Source organism: Trifolium pratense, linkage group LG7 (assembly GCF_020283565.1).
Source record: "Trifolium pratense cultivar HEN17-A07 linkage group LG7, ARS_RC_1.1, whole genome shotgun sequence".
Classification (NCBI taxonomy): domain Eukaryota; kingdom Viridiplantae; phylum Streptophyta; class Magnoliopsida; order Fabales; family Fabaceae; genus Trifolium; species Trifolium pratense.
Window position 1 is genome coordinate 14,886,802 of NC_060065.1, and position 14,566 is coordinate 14,901,367.

Consider the following 14,566-nt stretch of genomic DNA (forward strand, 5'->3'; position numbering starts at 1 on the left):
ACATTTGAATATTTGATTAATGAAACTAAAAAAAAATTGCAATAGAATTTCTAGTCCAAATTAAGTAATTAACATGGTCACATCATGGCATGTAATTTGTCAAATAACCGATTATCCCAAAAGCTTAAGCTATTAAGATAGGGCACATCAATGGTTTTATATTATTTCTAACACGCCCCCTCACGCAAGAGCTCACTTGGGCTTAAAGCGTGGATAGTGCATAGGCCTACCTACCATATGCTTAAATTCCACTTTTTAATTAGAAAGTGAGAGGAGCGGAGATCGAACCCTAGACCACTTAGTCATAGAGGCTCTGATACCATGTCAAATAACCGATTATCCCAAAAGCTTAAGCTATTAAGATAGGGCACATCAATGGTTTTATATTATTTCTAACATAATTCCACGTCATAACAAACTAAATTTCTGGAAAATTTTCTAACCATGTGAAATAGGGTACAAAATCCAATTTAGCTTAAATAGAGCAACTAAAAAGCACATTAAAGCCAAACAAAAAAATTTCATAGTACCACTTTTTTCATTGCTATTTATGTGGATGTGTATTGTAATTTTGTCAAAGTGAAGTACTTTTAAATTTTGAAGGGATAAAATCAAAGAATTGTTTAGAGACCAAAGTCAAAATTCAATAATGTTATAAGGACAAAATATACTTCACAAAAAAATAACTAATAGCCCATGTATTCCTTGTGATTTGTACATCTTAATTAGAAATGTTAGTTATACTCGCACCCGAATTCATAAAATATTGGAAACAATATAATCAGAATTTCATATACAACACGGTGCCTCATTTATAGGATACTACTTTTGCTAATTTTTCCAGATATAAATTGCTATGGAATTTATTCAAAAGTAATGCATGTAAAATCTGATATAGTACCTCACAATTTGATCATAAGCACTAACTTTTCAGAAGTTCCTGAATCATGTTTCTTGCATCCGCCCGAGCAAGTGAGCAAGTGACTTCTTTAGCCCATATGTTCTGCATGGGTTGCATATTCACCATATGTGTAAGGTATTCATTCTTCAACTGTGTAACTTCCTCTGAATCCATCATACTACCAACTACATTCTGCGCAGATCAGTTTAAAAACCTTATTTAGCCAACCATTTAAGAGGAATCAAATAAGATCACAGTGAGAAGATGCAAAAAAAAAAAATAGTATGATTGATTACAAATAAAAACCTATAGACAAAGGTAACAGGCCGCAAGCAATAAATCATAGAAAGTCATACCAAATCACATTATGTAGATTGAAGTTATATATAAAATTGGCAACATATAATTAGTCTCAACTTTCTACTTCTCTATTTTCTAAAAGATGATAAACTAATATACTATTGCAATTTGCACCTATGTGTATTTGATAAACATACCCATGTTCTTCCAACACATGCATTGAAGATTATGTACTTGATGATGTTTTCGTCAGAACTGTTAAGAGCATCACCGGAAGCAACAGAAACAACAAGATCTTGGTAAGGAAAATCAATAAATGATCCACGGTTTTTTACAGTAACTCTCTTGTACTTCTTCAATATTCTGCCAAGCTGATAAGATGTGGTGGCTTCTTCTTGCAGTCTCAACAAGGTTGCTGCCCTCTCAGCATTAACCCAGCAACAGCATAATGATGACCCATCATCTGCATGAAACATGATGTTAGGATAAAAGATAAGGGGAATTTAGTTAGAGGAATTAGTTGACTAGTTCAAGCCTCGAAGGAATTAGCAAACATAATAAATAGGATATCATTCTTTCAATAAAATTATTCTTGGTAAAGAATGGACATCTATCACCCTACAAGCTGGTTTTGTGGGTTTGAATTAGGCACAACCCAAATTCCACAAGTCAAAAGCTAAAGAGTGATACAGGCTCAACATTAGAACCAAGGAAATAGAGACTCAAACCAAGCTAAAATGTGGACTCAAGGTACGAGTAAAAATTGATTCATATAAGGATGTCTACTCTATTGAACACATGATAATATCAAAATCTCAGAACTTAAACCACATTTGACCTATATTACATGCATATTCAGGATATAAAGTGATCGAGCACCGCTAGTTGTCTTCCTTTTAGTAACATAACATGTTGAAAGAATTTAATTATTAATGCAAAAAACTTACCCAACACAAAACAAGCAAGTGGAATATCCAAAAGAATCCCCTTAGAATTAACTTTTGTTTCTGCATATAAATTTCTGGCCTTCATCTCTAGAACTAAAACGGTAACAGCAACAACCTGTTCACCACAAACAGGCAAAATTAATTTACTATGACATTTGAGAGCATAAATATTCACAGATATGTAGAAAGAAATACCCTGCATCGAAGCACTATTTGCTTTTGACTTGGGCACTGAGGCAATTGGGAAATCAAACAGGAGAAAGAATCCTGACGTGCACTATATACATCTTTTAGAGGCCTTAAAGTGGACGACAATCTGTCACTGCATTGTTTATCAAATACTTCTATCGAATTTATTTCAATAAATGACACAGGCAGCAACATGAAATTTTGAGCCCTGCAGCATCAAAGACCAGAAATCAAATTTGTTGAAAAAATTAAAAAAATTTATGGTACCTTTGGAAAGATGAATGAATCCTTCATATACACAAGGGAAAAGAAAAGGATACAATTTAAATAACAGAATAGATTGGCACGTAAAAGTACTCGCAACATCGTAATCAGTGAGAATTCTCTTTTACAAATAGTTCTCAAATCAACTGCCAATATTATGACTCCTTAACAGTGCAGTGAAAAATGAACAGGAAACCATTTGTGGGTAAGGTGCCCAATACATACCTTGCATCAAGTATTCGATGAAATGTTGCAGTTGAACCAGGTCCAAAACCAGTAGGAAAAGCATCTTTACTTATAGAACCATAGATATTCACCTAATAAGAAATAAATGGCATAATTAAGTTGCAAAAAAAGTATAAAATAAAAATATATAAAGAATATGATGGTATTGCATTTACAACTTACAATATTATTATCCACTGAAACATGAATGCAGAAACTTCCTCTTGTCCCAACAAGGCCTTTCATTTGAAGAACATCAAGGCTTGACTCGCTTGAGCATGAATTGCACAAACTAGAGGTGAGGTCATGAATATCAACTACATTTCCCTTGAGAGAAATTAGTTTTCCCTCGGGAAACAAGCAGTTTGAACTCTGAGGCCCAGAAAAAAAATTAGGCCAAGCCGGTGCAGTCCCAATGTTGAAACAAATGTTTGCGTTCTGTTCTGATGTTGCAAATTTCTGGATTTGACCAACTTCTGATTCCATAATATTATCTTCCAGGAGACCTGTAAGGTTGACAGGTAGATAAAGACAAACATCCGAACAGAAACCCGAAGAATCGTCATTGGTACTCAGCAGTTGCTGTTCAATTTGAACTTTGGGCATAACCCCATCAGTGGCATGAGGTGAAGAACCTTCTACAGATGCATATACTGATTTATTATTGAAATGAACGTCATCACAAATAAGTGCAAGGCTCCAGATATGTTTTCCATAGTCAATAACAAATTTAGCACTACCACTGCTACCAAATCCAGCGTCATTTGAGGTACTGAAGCAATCTTTTGCATTATGTTTTATGACATAATAACCTCCAATTTGCAACAACTGAAAAGTAGAAAGGGAATTAATACCCAGGTTCACATTGCCATCACAAAGGGGGAGAATCTAGGTAAGCAAGTTAAAGAGAGTAAGAAAATTACCTGATACTTTAAAAATCTATCAGATGAGAATTCAAGCAAAATTTTCCTAGGAGTAGTAGGTTTTGAATTAAAACACATATCTTTAATAAGTGATGTAGAGCGCAACAGAGCTGGGCAAACCACATTCTCCTTTTTAAGGTCTCTAAAAGTAACCATACAAGATATATCAAGAGAACTCAAATCATCACAATTTGTGTTCTCCCTAAAAGTATTAGAGCAAGCATTCAGCTGATAGACAGAAGTGTGAAACTCGTCCTTTGATGTATTTACTGATTTCTCAATGAGTTTCTGCCTCTTAATGAAAACTTGCTCTTCATTATTACCAATGAAACAATATTTTGAAAGTTCTATTGTCTTGTCCCCATAAACATTGCATGGATGTGATATTCCAGGCTTCCCGTCAAGCAATAAAATGCAAGGCAAAAGTATAGCTTCAACAAAAGTACTTGACTTGATGGATCGAACATTATTAGATTGCTGCAAGAAGTGACCTAAGGGCATTAGCAGTCAGAAATGCAATTGTTTTACATGTACATACGATAAAAGAAAAGAAGAACATGCTGATACTATATAGCCATAGAACATTTAAAATTGGCATTGCAAAGAAACAAAAGCAAACACATTCTTTCTATACTATTAAATCATTGCAAGGTTGCATCAACATGCTTTTTGAATGGATTTGAAGCAATTAAATGGTGATTCCTACTGGCTATGCTTATTTATCCTCCCTGACAGATTACAGCAGGGTTTTAGATGTACTTAACCAGGTTGCACTACTAACATGATTTAAAAATTCAACAGTCGAGAAAATTTAACCCTGTAAAAGTAGATGTTGAAATTAACATAACTAAGTCAGGTCAAAAAGCACCAAAAATACATATTATAGAGAAACTAAAATTTCCAGGATATCTATTCTGAAAGGGTTAACACTTAACATTATCAATTGCATAATATAAGCTTATACCAACTCTTAACTTATTTTATAAAATTTACATATGCAACTCTTGTCTATTTTAGTTTTACTATGCAACTGTTCAAATGAAAAAACAATTTTAGCTCGTAAAAGTAAAACAATTACCGATTGCAGCTTCTGACTGAAAATAGAGTTCGAACTTACCTTTTCTTGCGGAGGAAATTTGTGAGATACCCTAAGCAAATGGTAGGATCCAGATTCAAGTATCTTAGTTTCATTCTTACTATTGATACAAGGGTAAATGGGAAAATTTCTGCATTTAACATTCTTCCAAAGACAATAAACAGAAACCGATGTGCTAAATTCTCTTCTCACTTGAATACAATTAAAGATCATTTTGCACGATAATGATTCACTACATCCCAACTGATCCACAAGTTTGTCAACACCATCCATAATAATGTCGTAGTTTGTCACCTGGAAATCCAAAATAATAGAAGTTGAAATACAAACTTCTCTAAACATATTATAACTTTTCTAGAAAATTACCAAATTCATATGCGACCTAAAGAATATATGAAAAATTTACCAATAAAGGTTCACAAGATAAAAAAGAAGGTAATGCAAAGAGAAATTTGACCTCAAATATGTCATTGGAATTCCAAGTCAAGGGAAGGTCTGGTATAAGAACATCAATTCCACCAGTCGCATCAACCAGCTGCAGTCTTCTAGTCAATGGATCAATCTGAATATTTAAAGCAAGATCACGGGGACTCTAATATAAGTAGTAGATATGCAAATATTACCAACCGAAGATTTATGTTTAAAAAAATTTGCTGCTCCATTTTTAAAAGATGAAAGAAAATATTTATGTAACACATTACAATGAACAAAACAGAACTAATAAAGCCATTGCAAAATGCAGCTTACTTGCAAATATTGAGATAAGAGATAAACTAAACTAATAACCTTTAGATATCCAAGCAAACCAACGCCTACATCTTCACTTGAAATGATCCTTCTACCTGATCTACCATTATATTTGGCTGGACGTGGTAAAATACTTAAATGATTGCCAATAGACAAAAATTTACAGGGACTTTCTGACTTTAGCGCTCTTTGTAATGTGTTTATGCAGTGATGGATGAAGATAGACATTGGTACTACCTGCAAAAACATCATAGATATAGTAATATAAATATACATGTATAGCCTTCAATGTCTAGTAACAAATAATACCTTCTGCCAGAAGAAGACAATGACTGGGTTACTTTTTCTTTTTGGGGTGAAATAATGAATATGTTCTGCTGTGCTGAGTATTCCAGGCCCAAATGTCAAGGTACCAGAAGAAAATTTAATATAAATAAGTACAAATACTATACCAATTTCAGAAAACCGCAATGCATTTGTCTACCGCAGCCATTAAAGTCATGTCTACACAGCCCCATGAAAGCTCCATGCTGCCAAAAGAAAGCGTTACAACCAAACTAATGTAGCCAATTTGGTTTCAACAAAGTTTTCCCAACTGCTAATTTTATTAACAACCTGAGTTAGAAACACTGAAGGAGGTAACAGTGAACTGGCATGCATCTGAGCTAGCCCTTCTTGCTGGTAAAACCTTGCAATAACAGCTTATCAGAATTGAAACAGAACATAGAGTATCAGCCAAGCTAAGAAATCCTTGAACCCAAATGGTCTTGTAGCTTACATGTTTTGATCCCAAGATATCCTTGTCAGATAAGATATCACTATCAGCAAACTTTTTGCGTAAGCTTGAGACAAGAAGTAATACCCTGTTGAGTGAAAATAATAAAAAGGAATAATAAACATTCCAGCAATCTTCAAAACATCCAACTTGAATACTCTAAAAGGAAATCAAACTATGTAATACCAGAGTCTTGCTGAAAATGGTAATGACTGAATGAACTTTCCTAGCATACTTGTAGACTGCAAAACTACATTACACCTGCAATATTATACTGAATCATGAATTTATCTCCAGACTATTATTAATAAGTAAGAATTATTCAAGAACAACCATTATTAATATTATAAATCGAAAGTTATAAGACAAATCAGGACATGACCATGAATGACTTCAGTTAAATGCAGTCGTTGCATTTTCCACGTGAGACAACCAAATGCAGCCATACATTGAGCATTCATGCAATGCAAACTTGAAAGGAAAAAAAAAAGTAAGCACAACACAACTTTGGTAGAAACACATACACAGTTTCAAGTGGGGAGAAGGATTCCACGATAATGCTAGTTTTGACGCATGCCCCAAGAATAACAACTTTAGTCCACGAAAACTTTGGATCCACAAAATGGACATTTCTCACAGATATCTACATAATACGGCCAAGAATACAACGATAAAGCTCAAAAGTCTAAAACTTCATCAAAGTATAAAACAAAATCGCATAAGAAATTCGTCATTGAACAAGTCAGGTCTATAAAACAGCAAATTTACTTCACTTACAATTGAGCCAACTCTTAAACCATGTATCATAGTATGTAGTTGATCAGTTAAAAGAAGCCACACATCATTATCCAACTCCAAAGCCATCCCTTTCATGTGAACAGCCCTAATTAGACCAGTATAACAACCACACTCGCCCTTCCCCTTAATTTCACTCTTCAAGCTCGGCACCAATTTCTCTAAACGTGGACAAACACGCAAAACCATCTCGTCCAAAGTCAAAAACATCAAACAAGACTCCTCTTTGGTTATACAAACTAACTTCTTCTTCAAACCCAAAACCACAACACGATTACCAATCAACTTTGTCATTACAGGGTGAAATGAAGATGCATTACCACAAAAATACAAAATCTCCATTTTAGTAAAAGAATGACCATTCATATTCTCAATTTGAAAAGAACCATTCTTTAAATTGTTTACTAAATCCCTAGAACCACATAATCTACACTCACAACACAATAATTCTACTAAAAACCCTAACAAATTCACCTTAGAACTCGAATTCAAATCGTAGCAGCTATTCGCAGGTGTTGCGCACGGGACAATTGAAATAGGACCAACTGACTTAACTAATCCATGAACAGCCCTGAAATACTTACCACCATTACTGCAACTAGTTACCGGAAAATTCGGCTTAACAGGAAGTAAATCAGCAAAGTTTGATTCGTCGTTGGGATTTGAAAAACACCATTTAATAATCTCCAATAAGCCGGTTTTGCTTCCAGGATTTCCGGGATGTTTGAACGGGATGAAATTCCAGGCGGTGACGCGGATTTGTTTGCCGACAGCGGCAAGGCGGAAGGAGAGGATATCGCAGCATAATGTGGCGGAACCGTCGGAGAATTTGAAGCAAGAGCAAGGGAAATGGGAGGAGGAGGAGGAGGGAGTTGTGTGGGTGGGGAGGGTTAGGGTACCGACGATGACGGTTGGGCGGTTGAGGGTGGTGAGTATGCGGTGGTCGGTGGAGTGATGAGGTGGTCGGGGAGGGGGTGTGGATAGAAAAGGGAGAGAAGTGGAGGCGGTTAGAGGACGAGGGAAGTGAAGAAGAAGGTTTGATAGCGTTATTGTGTGTGAGTGTTCCATTGGGAAAGGTGGCGGAGCTTTTGCCGCGCCAAGTATTGGTGTGATTGTTTCTCTTTGACGGAAGCGGGAACGAGGGTTTTTTTGATTTGGAAATTGGAAACACAGATTTTGAAAAGGAAATAATCAGAATCCTGCATAATTTTTTTTTTTTAATTTACTAGACGCCTCGTAAAAAATTAAAAGGTACAGTTTTAGTCATTACATTTTGCAAAATCAGCAAATTTATTTCTAATTTATTTTCTGCAATTTTGGTTTTTCATTTTAAAAATTTCGATATTTAGGACATGTTTGTTTCATATTTTTCACGAAAAAAATCTATTTTTTTATTTTTTATTTTTTTTGAAACTAGAAAATATTTATTAAAAATCAAATGAAACACATATCTTTTTGGATATGAGTAGCAATATGAGGGGGTACATTAGTAAACCATTCCTTATTGGGTTCACACAAGGCCCATCTAGCCAAGTTATGAGCCACACTATTCCCAGATCTTCTAATCCAGTTAAGGGAGACGTTTGGATGAGCGCGTAGAATATCACCTCCAATCCTGGCTATGTTTCCCCAATTAACCCTAGGGTACTCTCTTCTTCGAACAGCTTGCACAACTACACTTGAATCCGATTCAACAATCACTGGCCTTCCATCATATCGCTCGATTTGTTGAAGAACCTCGATAATTCCTAAAGCTTCAGCTTCCATGGTCATGCGAGCTCGAACGACGCGAGTTACAGCTCCGAGGCAACTTCCATCTTCCTTCCTCACAACCCACCCTAAACCCCAACGACCATCACCATTACAGTGAGCATCCACGTTGATTTTTAAGGTGTTTGTGGGAGGAGGACTCCAGTTTGTTTCGTTACTACTAGTCGACGTGTTCGTGCGAACTGTGTTGCGGCCAAGCTCTGAATTTGCTTTATACTCCCTCAAGGTAGCGCCAACTTGCTCCACAAAGTACATAACATGTTTGTCTTCTTGTTTAAAAACTAGTAGATTTCTAGCCTTCCAAATATGATAGCATAGAGAACTTATAATTTCAACACACTCTTTTTCTGTATTAGAAATCATTCATTGTAACCAATCAGTAAAATTAGTGTTCCTTTGGCCCCCAAAATTGATGTTTAACTGGGAAGCAAACCAAAACTGTTTTGCCCATTCACACCCTTTAACACACATGATCAATATCCTCAATTTTCAAATTACATCTTGGGCATAGGGGATTGCAAGTAATCCCCCTGCTGTTTAGATTACTGCGAACAGGTAAGGCGTTGTGGAGGATGCGCCAGATGAGATGGGTGTACTTAGGGGGGATTTTTTTGCTGCCAAATATTATCCCAGATGGGGTTATCATCCACGGGATTGCTAGTTGAGGGGTCCTTCTCTTTTATCTTCCATTCTAGCACTGCTTGGTACCCTGATTTTACAGTGTACACACCGTCCGTCGTTTTTGGCCAACTAAACACATCAGGATAGTTAGTGTTCACAATAGGAAGTGAAATCTGGCACGCAGTGAACACAATGCTGCACAAGATGCTATAGCACACGTTGCAGCAAGACAGTCGCAGAACACAGTAAATAAATAAATAAATTGCAGAACAATAAATAAGACAGGAAATTGTTAACCCAGTTCAGTGCAACGTCACCTACTCTGGGGGATACCAATCCAGGAATGAATCCACTATAATAGCTCTAGTTCAAAGCCCTTGACCAACACCCGGTACTTGACTTATCACCTAGACACTACCCGTGCAATCCTACCTAAGAACCTCTTAGATAATGAGACCCCGTCCCAAATTCCCTCTAACAACACGTACTATGTTGCTGTCAATAATAACGATAAGGATGGAGACACTCTCCTAGAAACTAGACAACACTCTTGCTTAAAAGCTTATGAGTGAATCACACAAACTAACTCCGTGCTTAAAAGCTTAGGAGCAGTTGACAATAAACAACACAAACCCAGTCCTAAACTTGCATCAAAACGATACAAGAAAGGCTCACAAAAGACACACACACTAAACCTCAAAAACGCATACTTTAGTAATACAAGGTTTAGAAATCGCGAGTTAAATAGCCTTGAGGCTTCACATATTTATAGTCTTCAATTGTCTTGATGGGCAAGTTAGGTCTTCAAACAAATACAGCTGTGAGAATTGCGGCCCAACCCTAAATTAATTTCAAAAATATAATTTGTTTGTTTCATGTTGTACCAAACAAAAAAAAACGCCAAAAATATAATATAATTATATTTTTGTTTTAAATCACTTTCCTTTGACCGACTTCAATAAAACTTGCTGAGTAAGTCTCGTCTTGCCCAGACGCACGTGCCTGAATATATAATTGAAGCAAATCTTGACTCAGATTTGAAATAAAAATTCTGCACGAAAACAGAGCTTCAGTATGCTGTACTATAATGCTACAGCATCTCAGTCCAGCATCTGGCTGGTTGGCTTTTGCAAAATGTAGCCAATCAAAACACCAACAATCTCCCCCTTTGGCAAATTTTGGCTAAAACAACCTTAGGCCAGTGCATAGAGAGATACAGTCTAAACTTTCCTTCGAGTCAACATAAGCACACAACTAGGAAAGAAAGTAGAACGATGCTAAGCTATTTAAACTTTCCTTCGAGTCAACATGAGCACACAACTAAGAAAGAAAGTAAGAAATTCATCAGATGAAAAGATAGCTAGCACGTAAGCATCAGAGGCATGCAACAGCGGAACATAACACATCTTAGCCTCAAAGTACAGATAGAGAGAAATAAACTCTCACATAGTGGATTCAAGATCGGAGAAATAAACTCCTTAAAATTTAAGCAACGCCACAGAAAATAGGAAAAATAAATTCCTATATAAGCATGCATATTAAAAGTAGTAGAAAAATAAATTCTACCTACTCCCCCTCAATATATGCATAATCTTCACTCCCCCTCAAAACATGCATATAAACCAACAACATGCAACATGCTATACTAGATGCTATAGCATTCTTCATCACATCATGCACATATACATTTTACTCCCCCTTTTTAGCCATAAATTCTGACAAATAAAGTCAGTATCATAGAATAGGAGCAAAACAGAGAACCATAGAATACCAATGCACAGTCATAGGATGTCAGAGCATAAGGAACCACATAGTACATGTTACAAACCATAAGGGCTAAGCCTTCAAAAAATAACATCCAAAATAAGAAAAAGTTACAGAAGGAAACAGATCATATTGAGGGACTTTCATCAGAGGCCATCTCCTCTTCTACAGTGTCACCACCTGCAAGATCATCATCATGAGGAGCGCCATGGGAAGGACCAACTCCATCCTCATTTGCCTGTGACTGCTCAAGCTCCAAGGCTTGGATTACACCATCTACCAGCTCCTTCTTCTCACCTAGCATATCACTAACCTCCCTGAGATTAGCAATCATCTGTCTCTTGGTCATACCTACAGCTGGTGTCTTCAAAGATGCTACGGCAATGTCTGCAGCATGTTTTCCTTCCAATAATCTAAAATCCATGGTTAAAGCTGAGGGTCTAGAGACAGGCACATCAGAGTTAGTGCAGATGTCAGGATGTTGAGACAAGATAATACCACAGATCAGAGTGGGAAAGGCTATTGGCATTTTTACAGCAGTGGAAGAGCCATGGAGAATTGTTGCATTAAAAATATGAGTGCCATAATCAAAAACAGTACCAGTGCCTATGGCATAGATGAACTTGGCCAAACCTGTAGCTACACTGTTGGAGTGTGTAGTGGGGACCCAGTTTGCTGCACCTATTTTGTTCAGCAGAGCATATTTTCTAGTCAATTTTGCAGCAGATAGTTTGCCAGCTCTTGGCCACACTCTCACCTTGTCACCAGTTATAGTCTTACAAATTTCATGCATAGAGATCTCCAGCTCAGGTGCAGGATCATCACTTCTTCCCAGATATTCATTGATGATGGCTGGCGAGTAATCAACACATTTGCCTCTTACATACACCTTTAGGTATTCAGGGCTTAAAGGATCATCACAGTCAGCTGGGATGTTTACTAAGAATTCTCTAGTCAACTTATCATAGCATTTACCCAACACAGATACAGTTTTCATCAGCCCTGCCTCCTCTATAAGATTCACAATGTCTTGACATTTCAAGAAGTCTTCATTAAGGTTTCTTTCAATGGCTATTCTTCTTTTCACCACAAATTTCCACCTGTTAACATTCTCAACACAGTGGAAGGAGACATTGTCAATTGGTACAGATGGAACATTAGGAGCCATTCTCTTTCTCTTGGCAGATTTCAGAGGAGATGCTTCAGGAGATGCTCCAGCATCTTGATCTTCCTCATAATCAGAGTCACTAGAAGAGACAGTTTTTCTCTTCACAATCTTCTTCTTACTTTCAGAGGGTACAGTTACCTTGCTCCACCGTTTCTTAGGTCCAATTTTAGTTTTGGTGGCTTCAGAAGGAGTGGCTATATCCTTTCCTGTATTACTTCTCAGCCTCCTAGATATACCAGCCCTAGGAGTACCCTTGAATTGGAGACTTTCAACATCAATTACATTTGCCTCACTTGTAGCAGGCATACTTGCAGTTTTACCCTTATTCTGAGTAATGACATCAACAGGGATGGTGGTTTCAGTATCTTTCTCATTAACAGGAACCACAGGAGAGTTTGGTGAATCAGGGACTACAGAGGTACTAATATCAACATGTTCTTCAGATGCTGTAGCATCATTTGCAGCATCTAGCCCAGAACCTGCATTCTCATCAACTGTCATCTCAGACACTAGATTGGCCTTAGAGTTAGCGCCAATTTCATCAACAACAACATCAGGGTTTTCCAAGGAGGTTTCCCCCAATTTCTCAGCAGACCTAGGTTTTTCTAATCCTAGGGTTTCAGTTAAATCCAATTCCAAACTTAAATTCTTCTTACTAGAATCAGATGCTTCAACATTAACATCAACATTTGCAGTAGCAGGATTGTCAAGATACAATTCACGCATTGTATGAACCGCTTTAAGAGTAGATTTAGATTTTGATTTCTTACCCATTTTTGAAGCAGATGCGTCACGCGAAGTAACTTGATTTTTCTTTGGCGTTGGCTTCTTCGCTGAAATCTTCTTTCTCTTCGTTGTTTCCTCAGGAAAAATGGTAGTGAGAGGATACGCGACGGTGATTTGTTGAGGGAGACAATCGTATGAGGGTGATATGGTGGTTTGTGGCGGAAGAGTTTTGTCGTTCTTGGAAGGAGATGGAGTTTGAGAGCTTGACATGGTGGTTTGTATTTGTGAGTGAAGGTTTTCAACAATGGAGGTTGAGAGGAGAAGTTGAGTGGTTGTTGAAGAGAGAGAATGGGGAGAGATAGTGTGATAGAGAAAATAAAAGGTTGTAGCGCGTGAAAAGAAGTTATGGAAGTTTTTGATTACTTCCCTTGATTTGCGTGCACCAATGAATGAAGTGAGGAGAAACACTTCAACTGCACGCTTTTTATGCTGTAATTGCTACAAATCTTCAAACAGGCAAATACCAAGTTTGCCTCGCAATTTTTCAAATTGAACTACGTCTAGAGCCTTAGTAAATATATCAGCCAGTTGTTCTTCAGTTGAAATATGCTCAAGAGTTACAATACCTTCTTCAACTAGGTCTCTAATAAAGTGGTGCCTAATATCAATATGCTTCGTCCTGCTGTGTTGGACAGGATTCTTTGAAATATTGATGGCACTAAGATTGTCACAGTACAATGTCATAGCATTTTGTACCACATTGTACTCTAGCAACATTTGTTTCATCCATAATAGCTGGGAGCAGCTGCTACCGGCAGCTATGTACTCTGCTTCAGCTGTAGATAAAGATACACAATTCTGTTTCTTGCTGAACCAAGATATAAGGTTGTTGCCCAAAAAGAAACAAGCTCCTGAGGTGCTTTTTCTATCATCTGCACAACCTGCCCAATCAGCATCACAATATCCTACTAGCATAGAGTTCTCACCATGAGTATACAAGATCCCATAATCACATGTACCATTCACATACTTCAAAATTCTTTTTACTTGAGCAAGATGACTCATCTTTGGCTCAGCTTGGTACCTAGCACATACTCCTACAGCAAAAGTAATATCAGGCCTGCTGGCTGTAAGGTATAATAAGCTTCCTATCATGCTTCTATAAAGACTTTGATCTACATCAACTCCCTTTTCATCTTTGGTAAGCTTTAAATGGGTTGTTGCAGGTGTTCTTTTATGAGCAGCACTTTCCATACCAAACTTTTTCACTATATTTCTTGCATACTTGCTTTGGGAGATAAAAATAGTATCTTCCATCTGCTTTACTTGGAGCCCAAGAAAGTAGTTTAGTTCAC

At 37.0% G+C, this 14,566-nt stretch overlaps 2 protein-coding genes across 2 annotated transcripts; both read right to left on the reverse strand.

Annotated features, from left to right (window-relative positions):
* Positions 1-711: 711 nt before the first annotated feature.
* On the reverse strand, positions 712-8,357 carry LOC123899403 (CST complex subunit CTC1-like). The gene is made up of 16 exons (XM_045950514.1): positions 7,145-8,357; positions 6,892-7,010; positions 6,554-6,628; positions 6,371-6,455; positions 6,208-6,270; positions 6,045-6,122; positions 5,632-5,829; positions 5,303-5,407; positions 4,867-5,139; positions 3,750-4,226; positions 3,010-3,654; positions 2,827-2,918; positions 2,344-2,545; positions 2,149-2,263; positions 1,399-1,664; positions 712-1,093 (listed from the first exon to the last, which is right to left on the reverse strand). The coding sequence occupies exons 1-16, from the start codon at positions 8,228-8,230 to the stop codon at positions 923-925; spliced, it is 4,050 nt and encodes a 1,349-aa protein (XP_045806470.1). The 5' UTR covers positions 8,231-8,357; the 3' UTR covers positions 712-922.
* Positions 8,358-11,444: 3,087 nt separating this feature from the next.
* Positions 11,445-13,481, reverse strand: LOC123895934. The gene has a single exon (XM_045946399.1). The coding sequence runs from the start codon at positions 13,479-13,481 to the stop codon at positions 11,445-11,447; it is 2,037 nt and encodes a 678-aa protein (XP_045802355.1).
* Positions 13,482-14,566: the final 1,085 nt, after the last annotated feature.

Coding starts and splice junctions, on each gene's coding strand:
- LOC123899403 (XM_045950514.1), bottom strand. CDS start 8,230: ATGGAACACTCACACACAATAACGCTATCAAACCTTCTTCTTCACTTC. Junction 7,011..7,144: donor GTTTAAGAGTTGGCTCAATT/GTAAGTGAAGTA, acceptor CGTATTATGTAG/ATATCTGTGAGAAATGTCCA. Junction 6,123..6,207: donor CTTCAGTGTTTCTAACTCAG/GTTGTTAATAAA, acceptor TTCTTTTGGCAG/CATGGAGCTTTCATGGGGCT.
- LOC123895934 (XM_045946399.1), bottom strand. CDS start 13,481: ATGTCAAGCTCTCAAACTCCATCTCCTTCCAAGAACGACAAAACTCTT.